Source organism: Metopolophium dirhodum, chromosome 9 (assembly GCF_019925205.1).
Source record: "Metopolophium dirhodum isolate CAU chromosome 9, ASM1992520v1, whole genome shotgun sequence".
Lineage (NCBI taxonomy): Eukaryota > Metazoa > Arthropoda > Insecta > Hemiptera > Aphididae > Metopolophium > Metopolophium dirhodum.
Genome location: NC_083568.1, coordinates 16089560 through 16107540, shown reverse-complemented (window position 1 = coordinate 16107540; position 17981 = coordinate 16089560). Strand labels below are relative to the sequence as shown.

The 17981-nt window shown below is 30.0% G+C and overlaps 1 protein-coding gene across 3 annotated transcripts; it reads left to right on the top strand.

Annotated features, from left to right (window-relative positions):
• The first annotated feature begins 1382 nt into the window (after positions 1-1382).
• Positions 1383-13526, top strand: LOC132952223 (protein dispatched). 3 transcript variants are annotated; one of them, XM_061024440.1, is made up of 12 exons: positions 1383-1648; positions 4592-4717; positions 6536-6659; positions 7182-7358; positions 7670-7835; positions 8053-8270; positions 8337-8513; positions 8581-8713; positions 8797-9229; positions 9304-9691; positions 9775-10320; positions 10404-13526. In XM_061024440.1, exons 2-12 carry the CDS (start codon positions 4707-4709, stop codon positions 11280-11282), a joined length of 3252 nt encoding a protein of 1083 aa, XP_060880423.1. In that variant the 5' UTR covers positions 1383-1648; positions 4592-4706; the 3' UTR covers positions 11283-13526. The 3 variants fall into 3 exon arrangements, with proteins under 3 accessions (XP_060880423.1, XP_060880422.1, XP_060880424.1); XM_061024439.1 differs by having other exon boundaries at positions 1383-1744; XM_061024441.1 differs by lacking the exon at positions 1383-1648 and adding an exon at positions 1784-1911.
• The last annotated feature ends 4455 nt before the right edge of the window (positions 13527-17981 follow it).

Below are 17981 nucleotides of genomic sequence, written 5' to 3'. Positions count from 1 at the left end.
ATTAGTGGTTCCTTTGATAGACCATTGTCCATTAATAGAAGTTACACTTTTGCTGTATAAATTAATCAATTATATTCATCACTATTATATACCTATTAAGTCAATCAATGGACAGGTCAGTCAACGACAAATAAAGTATAGAATCTTTAAGGAAACTACAATACCTATACTTTAGTAGACAGTAGACAAATTAATAATTATTTAGATGTAGTTCAGTATAGGTAAAGAATATACAAAACATTAGACCATATAGACATTATTTTTTTAAAGTTATTTAACATAATTTTTAAATAATTTATATGGGAAAAATTGTTGGATTAGGATTGATGAGATGTCATATTTATTTTATGATATTGGTACTTCATATTAAAACTTCTACAATATTGTGATTTTTTTAATTTATTTTCAATAAGTGTGTATTGTGAATGTAGATAGTAATGAAATATGTTGTATTATAAATTAGGTTTGGCATTAGCCTGCTGGGATTATTAAAATTAAACTTGCTTACCAATAATTACTGCCCCAAAGAGTGAGATAAATATCCAAATGTGGGGTATAGTCTTACAGGCCACATTTGGGGCGAATCCGGACATTTTGCCATGAAACCTTTAATAGCAGTGGTCATGTGGGAAGTCTCAACCCCCCCCCCCCCCCACGAAATATCAATACATAATACCAAAAAATAAATAAATGTATATCATTCTTTCATTCACAACAATACAATAAATTTTTCAAACCTCCCCACCCGACATTTTTCTATGCATTCGTCCCTGATTTACACACTTTTAATGTTGATGTGTTACTCAATCCAAATAAGTCCACTTTATTACCACCATCTATAATTTGCAACTTAAATTTCGATAGTTTGTGCATAAATGCGCATCTACGTTGTAGGGTTATCCATAACCTATTTTTGAGATTGGTATACCCCCTCCCCCGTTGGTTAGTTTGTATTTTATAATTACGCACGTTTATAAATCTTCGACAGACCGACTGTTTATCGTAATTAATAAAAGGAGTTCACAATAATTAGCCTATTTACTTTGTTGGGCACTACATTTATTTCGATAGCCTTCCCCGTAGGCCCCAATAATTTCAACGTATCGAACGTGTACAGATACATAATAATACGTGAAATCCAACGAGATTCGGACAAACGCTGCCCCCCTACGCGTATTTTCACGTCTCTTGTAAGCCGATGTGAACCGATCGAACCAACAGGTGTTCCGGTCAGGTGGGGGGGGGGGGGTGATGCTGTGATGTAGCCGTTGTACAGGTGCAGCGATGTCGTTGTTTCCATGGGAACCGTGTTCTCGCCGCGCTTTCCCGCCCGTAATCACTTGTCGTATACCGCGTTACCGCGTTGTCGGTGGCGTTACCGCGGCGCCCGGCACGTCGGCCCGAACAGGCTCTAACGATCTGCCGACAGCCGACCCACGACGACGACGACGACGACATTCTCTCGCGCTCGCCACTCGGGCGGCTCGGCAGTCGGCGGCCGGCGCTCAGTCTTCAGTGCGGTGTCGTGTCTGCGATGTGTGCTGATGGGTCGTCGCCCGTTGCAGATCGCACGGGTTGTGCATCGCTTGTTTCCGTTTATCGTGCGCGGCATAGATCGTCGATGCTGAAATATTGTACGCCGACATTGGTGAGCGTCTATGGTCATTATTTAATAACCGTGCGTAACCATTGCGGTACGCGTGGCGTTTAATAATTGTCCTTCGCGCCGTCTTCGAACCGAATGGTAGGTCTGGTAGACGAGGTATACCCACTATCATTGATTATAAATACTATATTTATACTTAAATATTAGTATTTAAAATCAATGCTACTATTTATGTTCCTGCACGGCTATACACGATATAATAATAATACATTTTGCTGTAGAGCGGGACCCAACTACCCCAAACCGTGAGCAAAGATTTAAAAACATTGTATTAAAACGTAATATAATTTTGAGGGATTTTTATGCCATACCACGAACAATATTGCGTTTCAGTTGTGTAATTAGTATTTACATTTTACAATATTATGTTTGTAATACGATTTTGTTCAACAGTATAAATCAATATAAATATTATTGTCTATTTGTCTGCAAATGTGTCTAAGCTTGTATTGCTTGTGAGAAATCCACAGTTCTTATCAAAGAATGTATTTTATATATTCATCTGTATGTTCACATTACACATACAATTTTAACTTTAATTGATACATAGAAGATTACTAATATACTAAATATACTAATACAAACCAATTATTTAAACAATTTACAATAGATCGATACAATGTTTGGTTGATTGTATCGATTTCTATCTTTACATGCTTTTTATACAGATCGTATATGTTTTAAATTCGTTTATCATAGTTATTATTTGGTCATCAATATCAATATATTATCATGTATCCAATATTAACAGGATCTTTTATTCCAAACTGTATTGGGCTATTAGGTATATATTTTTTTACTCATTTAAAACATTGTCCGATTTTTGACGAGTACCTCCACGATCATGGTTAAAACTGACGATTTCAAAGTTTGAAAAAATATCAAACACTTATTATTACTTTTACATGTATGTATGATGTATCGCAAAATGGTATTCGTTGGGATAATATTATTTTACTCGTAAATTCACAACATATACATTATAATATATTATACCAATATACTTACGCGCCAAACCACCGACTGGTGGAATTCTATACCAGTTATACCAGCCGTCACACCGAACACTCCAGCTGGTATAATCGTTTTCGATCAATTACGTCGTTATACAATAGTTACGGATTTAAGTATATTATGATTATTATGTACCTATATTGGCTATTACTGGTCTAGTGGTCCACATAATTTTTATGTACTGTATCTAATAAGTTTGGGCTAATTAGTTGTTTGCATAAATTGGTAGGTAGGTAAGGTAGGTAGGTACTATAATTATACAATGGACTTGAGATCGTACTTGAATGTAAATTAATGTCGAGATATTACCTACTTATGTACGTCGTATACGACTCGGTTATGACAGTACTTATAGCTTCAAAAAATATGACATTACATTTTTAAAAAAATACAAACATTTTGAATCAGTGATGTACTGAAATTGCGTTATTACTGTAAAATATTATATCAAGTGTAAAATAACATTTTCTGCAGACGTGTAATTTTTGATGAATATTGATTATAATTTTTTTAATACATTCATTTTTTAATCTTATAGATATTCACAGACATTTCCTCTAAGTTAGGTCCAAAAGAGATGGAATGAGAAACATGCATTGCGTACAACTTCGTCTAAACGCAATAATATACCAATAATTGTGTAAGGTGTTCGCCACAGCGCATTTATGCCCGTTTGCCCAAATTTCATAAACTCGCCATAACCTAATCCGCACATATTTTGTGAGCGTTGTGCTTATTATTGACTTAATACTTATGATACTTCTACAGTTCTATACAGCTCTTACTTGCTACTATATTATAAATCACAATACATCAATACATCCATCTGGTTATCTACGACTCCTTCTCTAATACTCTACAACAATTGACTCAACCGGCACATCTTTATTCGATAATGGTTTCTGTAGTTATCGTAATATTATCGTGATCGTAAATCGTGATGACTAATGGTTTTTGTGTCGAACACGGGACGAACAATGCTCCGCCACCGCCAACCCATCGACCAGACCATAATGATATTATGCATTATTATAAAGATTATAGCAAATTCTATAGATTAGATTATTCTGTAGTTTTTGTTAATTTATTGGTACCTTCGTAATCATATTATTGTTATTTGACATTAATTGTTAGTTACGATCCAAGGCCGGTGACCGGTGTTACGCAATATCGAAATTCATGTAGGCACCTATTTAAATACTACTGGAAAAATTAATAATTTTATTGTAACGGAATTCTTACACTAATTTCGATACTGCAGAAAGTCCGCTGCGGAATATTAGCTTGTGACTACGGCCAAAGGTCGACTATCTAAAAACGCACGTGTAACCGATGTCCATGTGGTGAATTTTTCCATGAATTCCGCAAGTGTCGTTCGCGGTGTGCGTAAAGGCGCCCCCATCTTACTTCTATTGTTGCTGTGATCCATTGTTATTAAGATTTCAATAATACAACAATAGGTGCTATAATAAATATTCCTGGCTATTATAATAATAATATAGTCTACGGGTTTAGGTACAAATAATAATGATTTTAGATTTTATTAATTGTTTTTGCTTATATTTTGTAGGTAGGTACCTAGTTAAATAATATACAATTGTACATTTTGAGGTAAATCAATATAAATACCACTTTTGAAGTTTGAAAACAATTAAAATATTAAATAAATAATTGTTTTGTTTCATGGAAAAATGTAAAATTGATGTCGAATTTCGTTCTTTACGAGACACAAGTTAAACACAGAGTGATATTTTGTAGGCACAAGAGAAATTAGCGGTTGCTAGTTAGTTTGTAAAACATATTTTTATTTTAAAACTGAAGACTGAAGTGTAGTGTGTTTAGCTTCAAAGCTAGAATTAAGTTATAGAGAGGCGTATTTTAGACTTTCCATTAATGTATTTATATTTTCAGGGCAAAATAATTGATGGTTTGAACTTGGGAAGAAATTAATTTGTAGTATTATAAGGCGCCTACATTATTATATTTTGTTAATTAAGTCTTCAATTTGTTTCCTGATTTTATCACAATGATTGACTGGTAAATATGAAATTATATTTAATTTCTTTCATTAATTAATTATATATTTTTAGACGATTGCATAAATGTTGCATATTTTATGAATATTAAATAAAAACAATTTTAAGTTATATTACATGTTTGATTGTTGACAAGTTAATAAATTATTTTGAAACTAAAATAATTGAGTGATCGGCTGGATAAATTATTTATTGTTTTCTAAATGTTTTATTTGAAACTAAATATATACTTTTCTATGAATGTTTTTTAATGAATAAAAGGTGCTTTACAATTTTTGCATCTTTATAAGCTTAATACAATTTTCCAAGTATTTTTATGAATAGGTATTATCATAGGCGGAATTAGTGGTGGGCAAACCCTTAACTGTTGTGTAGCCTTCAAACACCCATAAAAAAAAATTGAAGATCTTACACATTTATAACATTTTTTTAGGGGCTTTGTAATAGGTACCAGAAAAGCCTCATAAGAGTCGACATGAGCTTCAATTTCCCCTTCCAAATCTCAAACACTATTTGCCTATATGTATAATATATCTACATTACTGTATAGATTATACTTATCTCTTTGTATATTTTTATTATATGTGTACATATTTATATTTTATATTATTCTACAACATTTTTTGCATGGAAACCTGGGATCTAATAATAACTATTAATATTATAAGTAGAGACCGGATTTTTATGTTTTTATTTATCTTTACTGAGAGTATGCAGCTCCAATTGGAGAAGCTTTCTTTTACCTTTGAACTGATGTACAAAATTTTTTAGCTCATAAAAAAGAATCTTTTAGGGTTAAAGAATATTTTGTATAAGAACCATATTTTAGGAATATTTTGCCATATTGGTTTCAAATTTGAATATTTTATAAAAATCTAATAGATAATACATAATTTTTTATTTTTATTTAAAACTTGTTATTATTATTATTTTTTGAGTCCATAAGGCTGAATTATTGAAGTTTGAGTTATTTTAATACATAATATTATTCTGTTGATAAACTATTTGCAATTATTTTTATTTTTTATTTTAATATTATTATTTTTTGAATTTACAAGTTTGTGCTACAACAGTTACATATATAGGTATACCAGTATGGCAGTATATCACCATGTTATAGATTAAATATAACTGTTACTTTTATTTGTTTTTTTCAGTGTTTAATACATTTTTATAAAAAGAATATTTTTGTATATAAAATATTTTTTTGATGAAATTATAAAGCATAGAAACATCTTGTTTTCAAGATTTTAAGCACATATAAATCCTGTCTCTAATTATAAGGTTAGATAGATATTTATAAATTACAATATATAATATATAGTTGATTAACTTATTAAAAATAAACAATTTTGTGCGATAATTTTTAATATGATTATAATTTATGAGAGATGAGTTGTTAGTGATATTTTATTCTAATTGACATAGGTAGGTATTAACTTTTGTATAGTATAGCCGTTTAATTTATTATTTTCCTGATATTTTTTTTATAATACCTATATTAAGTTGATTTCTGTATATATACATGCTTTAGAGTTTATCTTGTATGACATTATTGCAGATGTTGATACAATTTGTATAATTATAAATAATTGTACATAATTGCTCATAACTCATAAGTTATAATATTTTAATACTATAGTTTAGTTCTCGTTAAAAAATGAATTTTTATGATTGTATTGCTTTGATATTATAATGTCTGTACATTTTAGTTATTATTACTTAAAATGAATTATTATTTGAATTTAGTATTCTTCATCAAAATTTGTATTTATTTTTTCATTTATTTTTATTTACATTATTTTAAAAATTATTTTAGGTACGTGAAATTATTAGTAAACCATCCACGTAAAGTAATAACAACTGTGGTGTTATTATGTAGTACCACTATTCTTATACCCTATTTTATTGGACGCTTACCAGAGTTTTCACATCCTGAACTTGTAAGTATTTAAAATGTTTATATTGATTTAATTAATTTATGATTTATATATAAAATGCTCATTATATTAAATGTATCAAAAAAAAAAAACATTTATAAGCAGGAAGTAGTCAATTTCATTTAGGAATATATTATATTGTTTGATTTTGTCCATGATGTTTGTGTTTGACATTCAAATTGCTTTGTTTAGATTAATTAAGACAATTTTATGGTTGTAAAAAAAAAAAAATGTATAAAAGAACAAAGTAAGAGAGAATCCACCCTTGGCTGAATGAGTAGAGTATTATTAGAACAACTTTAAATTGAGTAAAAACCTTTTAAAAATATTTAAATACCATTAAACCAACTTAAAAGTTGAATAAATTCAGAGTTTCTCAGTAAAATCAAGTTGCTTTAGTTTTCATTGATATTGTAATATAAAATAATATTGATAATTTATTAAATACAGAATATACCTTTACTGTAAGCTACACTACACAATTTAAAATTAAGTTATTTAATTAATGCTTTATATTTTAAACAGGGTTTTGAGACACGTGGTACTGAAATTGGTAATCGTCAAGTTACTTGGGACAATTTAATTAAAGCATTAGAAAAAGGCACAGAGATGATAGATGATATTACAAGAATACCAACTAATATATTACCACAACAGTATAAAGATATGGACTACAAAAAAAATGATGTTTTAGTTAAATATGTAAGTTATTCTTAGTATTTTTTAAATATTTAAAAAAACTTAAAATTCTATGTATTTCAATTTAAAAATTATTATTCTTTTGGATAGTTTAGTAAATCTAAATTAATTATTCGATTTATATACAATACTATCTGCATTAAAGATGTTGATCTATGAACGTTTAATTTTGTACATTTAGTTTACATAAGAGAAGTAGACAAGAATTGAATATTATTATGTATTTTTACTACACTATTCAATTCTTTAAAGTTTAGTTGCTTTTAAAAAAACTTTTATTTATGTACAATATTATATAATTTTTTTATTTGTAGAAGAACTTGAATTCTGATATGGAATCTACAAGTACAGATTTAAAGAAATTTCTTCCTCAAACGTCTCCATTGGACGATGAAATATTTGAAGAAACTGAAATGATGACTCAACGGAATGATAAAAAAAGGCGAAAGAATAGATTAGATTTTTTTTGTTCCAAACCAAGTTAGTTATATTAATAATATTTATTTATAAATGCTTTTAAACTTTAAATTTAATAAACTATTTAAATTAAATACCTATAAATATAAAATATAAATTATTATAGATAAAGGCTATTGGTTTGTGCATGAAGGATACTAAATATATGATTTTATATTGCATGTTTTAAGCAATTTAGATTTTTTTGTAATTAAAATTCTTTATTTTTATGATTTTTTAGCATATGATCATGCAAGGGTGGTATTTACACCCAGTGACGGTAAACATCTTTTTACATACCAAGCAATCAAGGATATGTGTCTTATACAGGAGAATTTAGAAAATTTGGTAGCATATAAAGATGTTTGTGATGTACAAGACCATGGATGTTGCCCACCATGGTCTTTGGTTAACTATATTACGTTGTTAAGAAAACATAAGTCTTGCTCAGAAATTACAGTAATTTGAATAAAAATTAATTATTTTTACATTTAAATACTAATTAAATTACATATTATTACTTAGCCAAGAGATATTAATGCAACAATGACAATACTTGAAGGATGTACTCATTTTTATCATGACAATAAGTTATTCGAATGGCAAACAGATCATACAACAATACCTCGTCAATGTGTTCAATTTAGTGGTGTTTATAATTTAATGCATTATCACTTGGATGTAAATTTTATGCCACCACATGTAAATCAAATTTTTTTTGTTACATTTCTACATATAGTTTTTTTATAATTCTTTTAAATACTTTTAGGCTTCAACTAATGTCTTAACAAGTTCAATGATGTTTTTACCATTTGGAAAAGGATCAATTGTCCATGTATATGAAGCAATGAAAGATGCTAATTTATCAACACCATTAGTTAGAATTTCAGCAATTGATTTTGGTAAGAAATATGTTTTATAATAACTTTCAATAATAAAGTATATTTAAGATTTATATTATTATATTTATTTTAATCATTTTTAGGTATTAAAGAAAAGTTATTTGATCTTGAGCTTGTCAGGGATATATATCTTATTTTCCTGAGCATCTTTTTCATTATGTTATGTGTATTGTTTTACACTTGGTCAATAATAATTACAATTGTGACCCTATTGAATATACTATTTTCCTTATCCGTTTCCTATTTTATTTATACATTTGTGTTTCAAATAAACTTTTTTCCATTCATGAATGTCCTTGCCATAATTGTACTTATTGGAGTCAGTGCAGATTCATCATTCATCATGTGTGATGTGTGGAAAGTAATCAAGATCAACGACCAGGCTGGTTCTTTGATTGATGTAATTTCTAAGACATTAAAACATTCATTACTATCTATATCATTATCCACAACAACAACATTTTGTGCTTTTGCGTCATCATTTCTCAGTGCTATAAATGGAATTAGTTGTTTTAGGTATGTTTATTAAAATTATATTTAATAAAAAATATTTAGTTATTCTAATTATTATAAGTTTTTTTTTTTTTAAGTATTTTTTCAGCTATGGCAGTTTTTGTGAATTTGTTAATAACTGTAAGTCTACTACCATCCTGTATTGTACTTTTGAGCTCAAAGCACAGGCATAATATTGTGTTATTCGAAGTTGGGCCAGTTAATAAACTACTTTCAATGGAGAAAATGTTACGTGGAATTCAAACTTCTTTTAATGCATGGTTATTAAAAATTGTGTTTCGCTTTCGCTGGGTGTGGATAATATTATTTTTCATCCTGGGTATTTTGAGTATAACTATAATATGGATATGGCCAGGCATGAAACTACCAGAATCTGTGGAATTTCAGTTGTTTCGAGAGTCTCACCCATTTGAACAATATGATTTGGTATATAAAAATCAATTCTGGTTTGAAAGAATTTTAAGGGTAAGTTAACTATAATACAACAATAGTTATTATTAAAAATATAAATACAATGTCTATAACATATTTAAATTTAAATTTTTTAGATTGATAATAATCCAGAAAATCGTGTTCCACTGCGCTTTGTCTGGGGCGTGTTTCCCAATGATACAGGTAATCATTTGGATCCAGAAGATCACGGAAGTTTAGTCTATGATCCAAACTTTGATATAGCACATCCAAAGTCTCAAAGTTGGCTATTGCAGTTTTGCGCAAATTTACGTTTACAACCCTTCTATCGAGCTGTTGGTGGACCACAAATGACAAATTGTTTTATGGAAACTTTTGTTAAGTGGATGGGCCATGCTTGTGTAAATAATCTTGAAAAAGATCGATGGCCATGCTGTAATTCTTTTGAGTTTCCATATCCGAGAAATATATTTCACTTCTGTATTATGAAAGCTATGTACATTGTATATAATACACCAGTTTCCATATTTGTCCCATCTGCAGCTGGACCTAAGTTTTCAAATCCATTATTTCATTCAGAAAACCAAACACTCATGCCAATCATAAAAGCTGTTGTTGTAGAGTTTGAAAGTAATTTTATTTTTACTACATCCTATACCGACATGGAACTCTTTTATAAACAAGTAATTTGATTTTGACTTTATTTAATTGTTTACTAACAATGATTTTGTGTTTAATATGTTAAAATGGATTGTTTATAATTTAGGTCGAGTCATGGTCATCTAAAATGATGGAAACTGCTCCGCCTGGCCTCAGAAACGGTTGGTTTTACAGTCATCTTGGCTTCTATGATCTTCAAATGACATTAATTGAAGACACTATAACGTCAGCTTTTATTGCACTTTTTCTTGCTTTTACCATAATGTTCTTCGTAACTACAAGTATTTCATTAACTGTAATTACAGTGCTCACCATATTTTTTATTATATGCTCTACAATTGCTATGTTAGTTTTGATGGGATGGCATCTCAATGTCTTGGAATCAATCGCTACTTCTGTAGCTATTGGTTTATCTGTTGATTTTAGTCTACATTATACTATTGAGTATCAGCTGGCTTGTGAAGATTCACCAAGAGCAACAGCCATTTCAAAAGCATTGTCCTTAATGGCTTGTCCATCATTAATGGGTGCTATCACAACTGGTGCTAGTGGAGCATTCATGTTGCCTTCAGATGTTTTACCGTACGCTCAGCTTGGCATTTTTTTGATTATTATAATGTTTATTAGTTGGTTCTACTCAACTTTTTTCTTAGTATCACTTTTATCAGTATTTGGTTCAGATTATGATCATGGTCCATATCCATATCGTTGTTGTAAGAAATTACGAAACATCAATATGAATGAAAGACAAAAGAATCGCGTAAGACACGCTTCTCCATTTTCTAATGTTGCCTCAGAATCAACTGTATCGTGTATAAGCACTGCTATTGTTAATCAATCTCAAGCTCAAGAGTTGGAAAATTTAACTGTTCTCCCTGTCAAATTCCAACCTTCTAACACACGATCTGTTACTTCATGTTTATACTTGAATGTTGATGATAATGATATGGTAAAAAAAAATGAAACTAATGCCATACACATTTAACATTTATCTATAGTTAAGTATTTTTGTTTGGTACTTGTGTGTTACTGTAACCCAGAAAAAACATGGAAAATGTAATTTTATTATTTATTAGGTACCTATCTAATATTAATAAACTATTTTTAATCTCATCACGTTCATGAAAGATTTGGCCAGCGCAGACTTGTGTAGGGAGTAACTACTTTAACTAACCTTACACCCGTTAGATGAACATTTACCCCCATCTCCCCAAAGGGTGGTATACATTTACCCAATACTCCCCCAATCCTTGAAGGGCATTCTTTGGCGGACTATCTATTTCCATATTTCCACCCCTAAGTTTAGCTGCACCATAAGACCTTGAGTTTGGCGACAAGAGCCAGGAGGCGCAATGGGCAACTACTTATCATACCTATTTGAATTATATAATATGTTCCCACCAGCACATATATAGAAGGGCCTGCTACACATAATATTAAGACAGGTTTTTTTTCTGGGGTATGATGATATACAAGCGCCTATTGTTTTATATGAAAGACAAATTAATAATTATAATTACAGTATGGCTATAATTATTAAACTGCTTGTGCTCAAATGAATGTTCATTAGTTAATAATAAATATTGACTTTATTAATTTGAGTAAATAATTCAAATGATTTATGGTTATAAAATATTTAGTTTGTTATTATTAGTTTTGATCTCTTTGTTTGTAAAATTATTGAGTTTTTATTATTATATGAAATTTTTGGAGTTTTATGTTTGATGGCTTTAATAATATGCTATGGTTTATTATTATATTATATAAATATAATAATATATATTTATATAAAAATGATTTTATTATATTATAGATCAACAATGTAATAGCTATTATATTCAAATACAAATTAGTAATTAAACTTATTGTATTCAATTATATTTATAATTTTTAATCATAAAAGACAAAATTAGCATACTTTATAGTTATACCTACAGTTATATTATGTTTATTAGTTTATTGTAAAATAAAGATATTCCTAAATATATACTGTAAGCAAGTCCATTTGACTGAAAGGAAAAGAGAAATTAATTGTATTTTTAAAAAATATTTTTTGGCTTCTAAAAATATAAATTACTTTTTTAATCATAAGTCTTACCTTTGCAATTTGTATAACTCTAAACTTAAATGTTGTCGAATTAAGAAGTAATTTATAAGTGAGATTGAGAAATATAACTAAAATACACAACATAATTTTATTATTAATTTATTTTTTTAATGGATATAATATTTATTCTAATTGTTATTAAAAGGATGTCAGCGCATTAATTGTTTTCTTTCTCTGACCCACACACAACATAGCAAATTTGTTTTCAGCAGAACCAATATTGTGTTGCTAGGCTTTAGTAATAGAGTAAATTATCAAATTTTATGTTATAATAATATGTGTTTTTACGTTGGCTTATTTATGGTATTTAAATTTTAAAGCAAGATATGAGCATTATTAAACTGTTGGTAGGTACCTAACATTTTAGTATTTTACCCTCATAACTCGCGTAAAAATTGAAATATTGTAAAAGGGCCTACGTAAGAACACAATATTATATAATGTTCTTAACTTTAAGGTCAATTCTCTCTGATACTCAAGCTAACAATACAAGGTTGGTTCTGCTGATCGCAAATGTGATGTGTTGCGCGTGGAGAAAAACCCTAGAGAAAACAGATAGTGTGCCGACATCTCTCTTAATAAAAATTATTTACAATGGCAGTGGCGTGCAATATTTTTCACTGTAATGCACATAAAAAAAAAAAAAAAAACCATTCACTTGGAGGCACAAACATCCATTTTTGCATAGTCTACGCGACCGCGCTGATATAGGTAATAGCGATAATGTTTGATGCCTCATTTCAAGCACAACAATTATTTTTACAATTTATGAGTTGCGCCACCACTTAATATTTAACAATATAATAAATATTGCTCATTAGTATTATGGTTGTGCGAAATAAATTGTTAACAGTAGGTTGTAGGTATATAATAGTATATTTATGAATGTTGATTGATTTTCTTTATTGTTTAAAATATACAATAATATTGCATTATTATTGCGTTAATTAACTAGGTATATTATATATTATATACTATAAATGTATCTATATTAATTATTAATTATACATGGAATTTATTAGTATTAAATATTCTGTTTCGATGAAATATTGTTTGGAACTTAGAATAGAATAAACGAATACTTACAAGGAAGTAAATTTGGTTATTGCAATATTTATTTGTACATAATGTATAATTTATAGGTACCGTAATACCGCTGTACGTATGTCCTATTGTGTATACTTATCATAGTATCATTTTCTTATTAATTCATCCATGCACTTAAATTATTGGAATTGTGTAATATTGGAGTTGATACATACACCCAACCCAAAATTATTATTATACAATTTAAATTGTGTCATATCAGTTTTAGTGTACGCGTGCAAGAGTGTCCATACACAATCGAAAATTAAACATTTTTATGTGAAAATACAAACACAGTTTTTTCTATCCATATTTTAAGTTTAAATTTGGAGTTTGGACGAAATTAGATATTCAAACGATGAATAATGATTTTAGTTATTTGGTTGTAGGTAATTTAAAAATATTCGTAGGGACTTGAAACTTAAAGTATCTTATTATGTTGTATACACACGCAATGACATTTTTTAATGCAATTTGTTTAGCAACAATTAACTAAACATTTAAACCTACTGTATTATTCATGTCTATTAATACAATTAATTACTTTAATACATAACAAAAATATTATAAAATAAACTTACTAATATTATACTATTACCTATAGGCTGTCTTCACTCAGAATCGTTTTTCGTATGCAATGATTTTACATCATTGAATTCAAATTTAACACATCCGTTACAGCGACCCATCTAGGCACCAATTGTACAGCAGATCGGTACCCACTTGCCCAAATTTTTTTTCGGTATAGTTGTTATTAAATATCTATTAATATAAAGTTTTTTTAGTAGGTACTTACCAACAATACCAACCTATTAATAGGTATACCGTATACTTTTATCATAATATTAAAGAAAACAATCACTAATAACAAATGTTTATGAAAATAAACTTAGATAGGTATTGAAAAAAAAAAATTTAAGTCCATAATGCAAGTTATTTATTGGGTACCTACTTACTATCCGTCGTAGGTGGATTGCCATCTCGAGTTCACTTATCCCAGGCCAACGCCAGGTAAAAAAGACCTAGCAATATATAAACTCAAATCGTTTTACATTTTTCCAACAAATATAATATGTTTTGCCCGGTGATTTGTGTAGTCCAAATAGGTAAATTACTGAAGAGGGAAGACTGAAGAGTTCAATGTTGTTCATAATTACATTTTAGCTTATCGCGAGTATACTCCGTTCGTCGACAGAAAGTGTATTATTAGTATTACCTATCCAAAAAGAACCCCACCGCAACCAACTGCAGCATCCTCGGTTCTTAGCTCATTTCCTAAGCGCAAAGCAACCTTATTCTCCCGGCGAACGGAGTTAAGTTGTTATGAATATATGTTACATGTATCCGATATTGCAGTGTACACAGCCAAATACAAAAATATCTGATCACAACAAAAAAAAAACGATAAGACGAAGAGGGTTAAGTGTATGAAAAATTGTTATATTACAAGTCAAAATAAAATATATATAGGCAGGTAATAAACTATTACATTAATTTCAAAATACTATTAAAATTTAAGTGTCAATCACAGCCAATAATATACCTAGTCAATATAAAATTATTTATATAGTTAGGCGTAAAGTAGACATATTCACATAGTTTATTGCTTGTTTAGACTAACTTCAGATCAAAAATACAACAAGTATTCGAATACAGTAGTAAAAATATTCAAATCTAAGCGTAAAAATATTTAACACTATAGTAGTAAACTAAACAATCAGTTAATTAACAAACGATTAATCAGAGGTCTCCTTGAAATAGCTGATAAAAGCTTTGGTAAAAAAATGTATAAAAAAAGAATCAGCTCCTTCTTATAATGCATTTTGTAGTGAGGTTGTCATAAATGGAACGATTTTTTCTAAAATCACCGGGGTTAGGTATTTATTTTTTTCTAGGAACGAACTAAGTCTGGAATTGACAATTTTTTTCCAGGACATGACACATTGTGTTTAACAAAGTTATTGGCTGATTTCCTTCAGGCCGATATCCATTTCCCGGTTTGTTAATAGGAATGACAAGCCTTTTTTCCACGTTGTCGGGAAAGATCCGCCGCTCCAAATGGTGTTATCTATTTTTAGTAGTAAAATTCGACTTTTTGGACCAAAATTGTGTATAAATATAAATGCGATTCCGTCTGGTCCCGGGCTTAAACTTTTACATTTTTTTAGTGTATATGATTATCTCGTCCATAGTACCTATAGTTATCATTGAATTAATTTGTGCTTGATTTTCATTATTGTAGTCAATGATATTGGTAATAGGTATATTTTATTTTTCGATTTTTATTTTGATAAAGTCTGGATTGTAAGAGGAACCTAATTGCTGTTAGAATGAAAGTATTTTCCTAATTTGTTAGATATTTCGTTTGTATTAGTTATTAGATTATTGCTGTTTTCATCAATTAGATTTAATTTTTAGTTTCTTTTAAGCCCTTTTGGCGAACGTATTTTATTTCATATAAGTTTGGTTCTGCTTCTTCGTTTATATTATTAGTGAAAGTCATCCAAAAATCTTTTTTTAATTATATATTTTGTGTATGCCGTATGTTTTTTAGATTTATTAAATCACTTACATTTTTTGTTTTTTTTTTTTGAAAATATATTGAAGGCCTTATTTTTCGATTTTATTGCGTTTTTGATATCGCTGTTCTATCACGGAACCTTCGTTTGCTTTGGATTACTCTTGTTTTTTCCTATCGAAAGTTCAACTGTTTTTGTTATTGCGTCCGTGAAAGATTTTATTGTGCTGTCTATGTTTAATGTGGCTTTATTTTTTATGTTGTCTATTTCTAGTTCTAATATAGTATAGTCCAATTTGGGTCTTTTAAATTTCCATCTGTGGCTGATGATTCATTTTTTGAGCGGTCAGACCGAGGTTAAATTTGTGATGTTATAGGAAGATGATCGCAGCTGCTGGTTAGATTTCGTGTTACGTTCCAATCGATTCGTTGGGCTAGTGCTGTGCTTGCAAATGATGGGTCGATGTTTGATATGCGGCCGTTTATTGGATTGAGTCTTGTGGGCTCAGTGTTATTTAATAATATTATGTTGTTGTTCTCGATATATTTTCCCATAACTTAACCCCTTTGGGCTTTGATCAGTTTGGTCAGAGCCCCATATTAACGTAGTTGTGATTATTAAAATCTCCTACTGCCAATTTTGTACGAATGGTTGCGGTAGTTGTTTTATGATATTATTAATATCCGTGTCGGTGAATGACTTCTGATTAGGTAAATATACATATATTGCATATTTACATATTATGTTTATATCGTTGTTTGTTAACTTAATTGTCACCACTATCGCTTTAATATTTGTAGATATATTTAATTGACTGCGTGGGTAATTTATTTTGACATATATGGCCACTCCACCGCTATCCCTTGCGCTATCTAATCTGTTTTTATTATAACCGTCATAATTAGCTAAGTTTGTTATGATGTCGTTTTTAAAATTTGTTTCTTGGACGCCAATGATGTCTGGATTGTGCTCTTGTGTATTAATCAAGTGATTTCTTCGTATTTTTTTTTTTTTTGAAACTGTTCATGTTCCGTACTGTAGAATATTTATATTATTGTTACTATTGTCTATTATTATTATCTGGTTTCATTTGTGTGTTTTTTTTTAATGAAAATTAGTTTAGTGTTTAATATATTATGCTCAATTTTGTGAATGAGAAGGTGTTTTATTGTTGTAGGAGGTATAGTATACCTCTGCGTTTTAACGTAAGTACAGTACTGGTATATCAATAATAATACAAATAATAGTGTTTGGAAAAATAAATGGGCCCGAAATCATCCAGCCGATGCTGGTCGATTAATAATAATATGATGCTTACTCGCTGGCTACTAATGATCGATGTTCGTTTCAAATTATCGGCGACGGCCTAGGACGAAATTCGGAATCGGCTCATTTTCAATTCACCTGAGAAAATGGCTGAATCACAAAATAACGAAACGACCTACGAAATCGAAGCAATCACAAAGGACGTATTAGACAAAATCATTAGCTACATCGATTACGAACTAATGGAAGAAAAACTAAGACGATTATACGGTATTGATGAGGAACAGACTATCGGTAATCTAGCGGGCCTTTTGTTTTATGTGACCCAGTATGCGGGCCGCGACTACGCGTACAACATCATTCAACCGGACGATAATTCCAAAGCTGGACCGGTTGAAACGATCCAAGGCGACATGGTTGTCACGCCGATGGCTCAGGAACCGGAAGAAGAGCGAAGTGACGAGGCGATAGACGTCACCCCGGTCAGGGGACTGGAGGTCAGGAACATTTTTGGAGACTTGATCGGCTGGCTGGACCCGGAGGTCACACTAGAAATACGCGCAGCTCCACGCAGGAGGACGGCTAGAATTGTCTCCGCTGCGTGGAAAGGTATTACGAAGGCCGTACGCGTATTCTGCAACAGTTGTTCTGTAGCTGGTGTAACGCGACGGGTTCGAGGACGTCGAGCGTTCGAGTTCGGTCGACA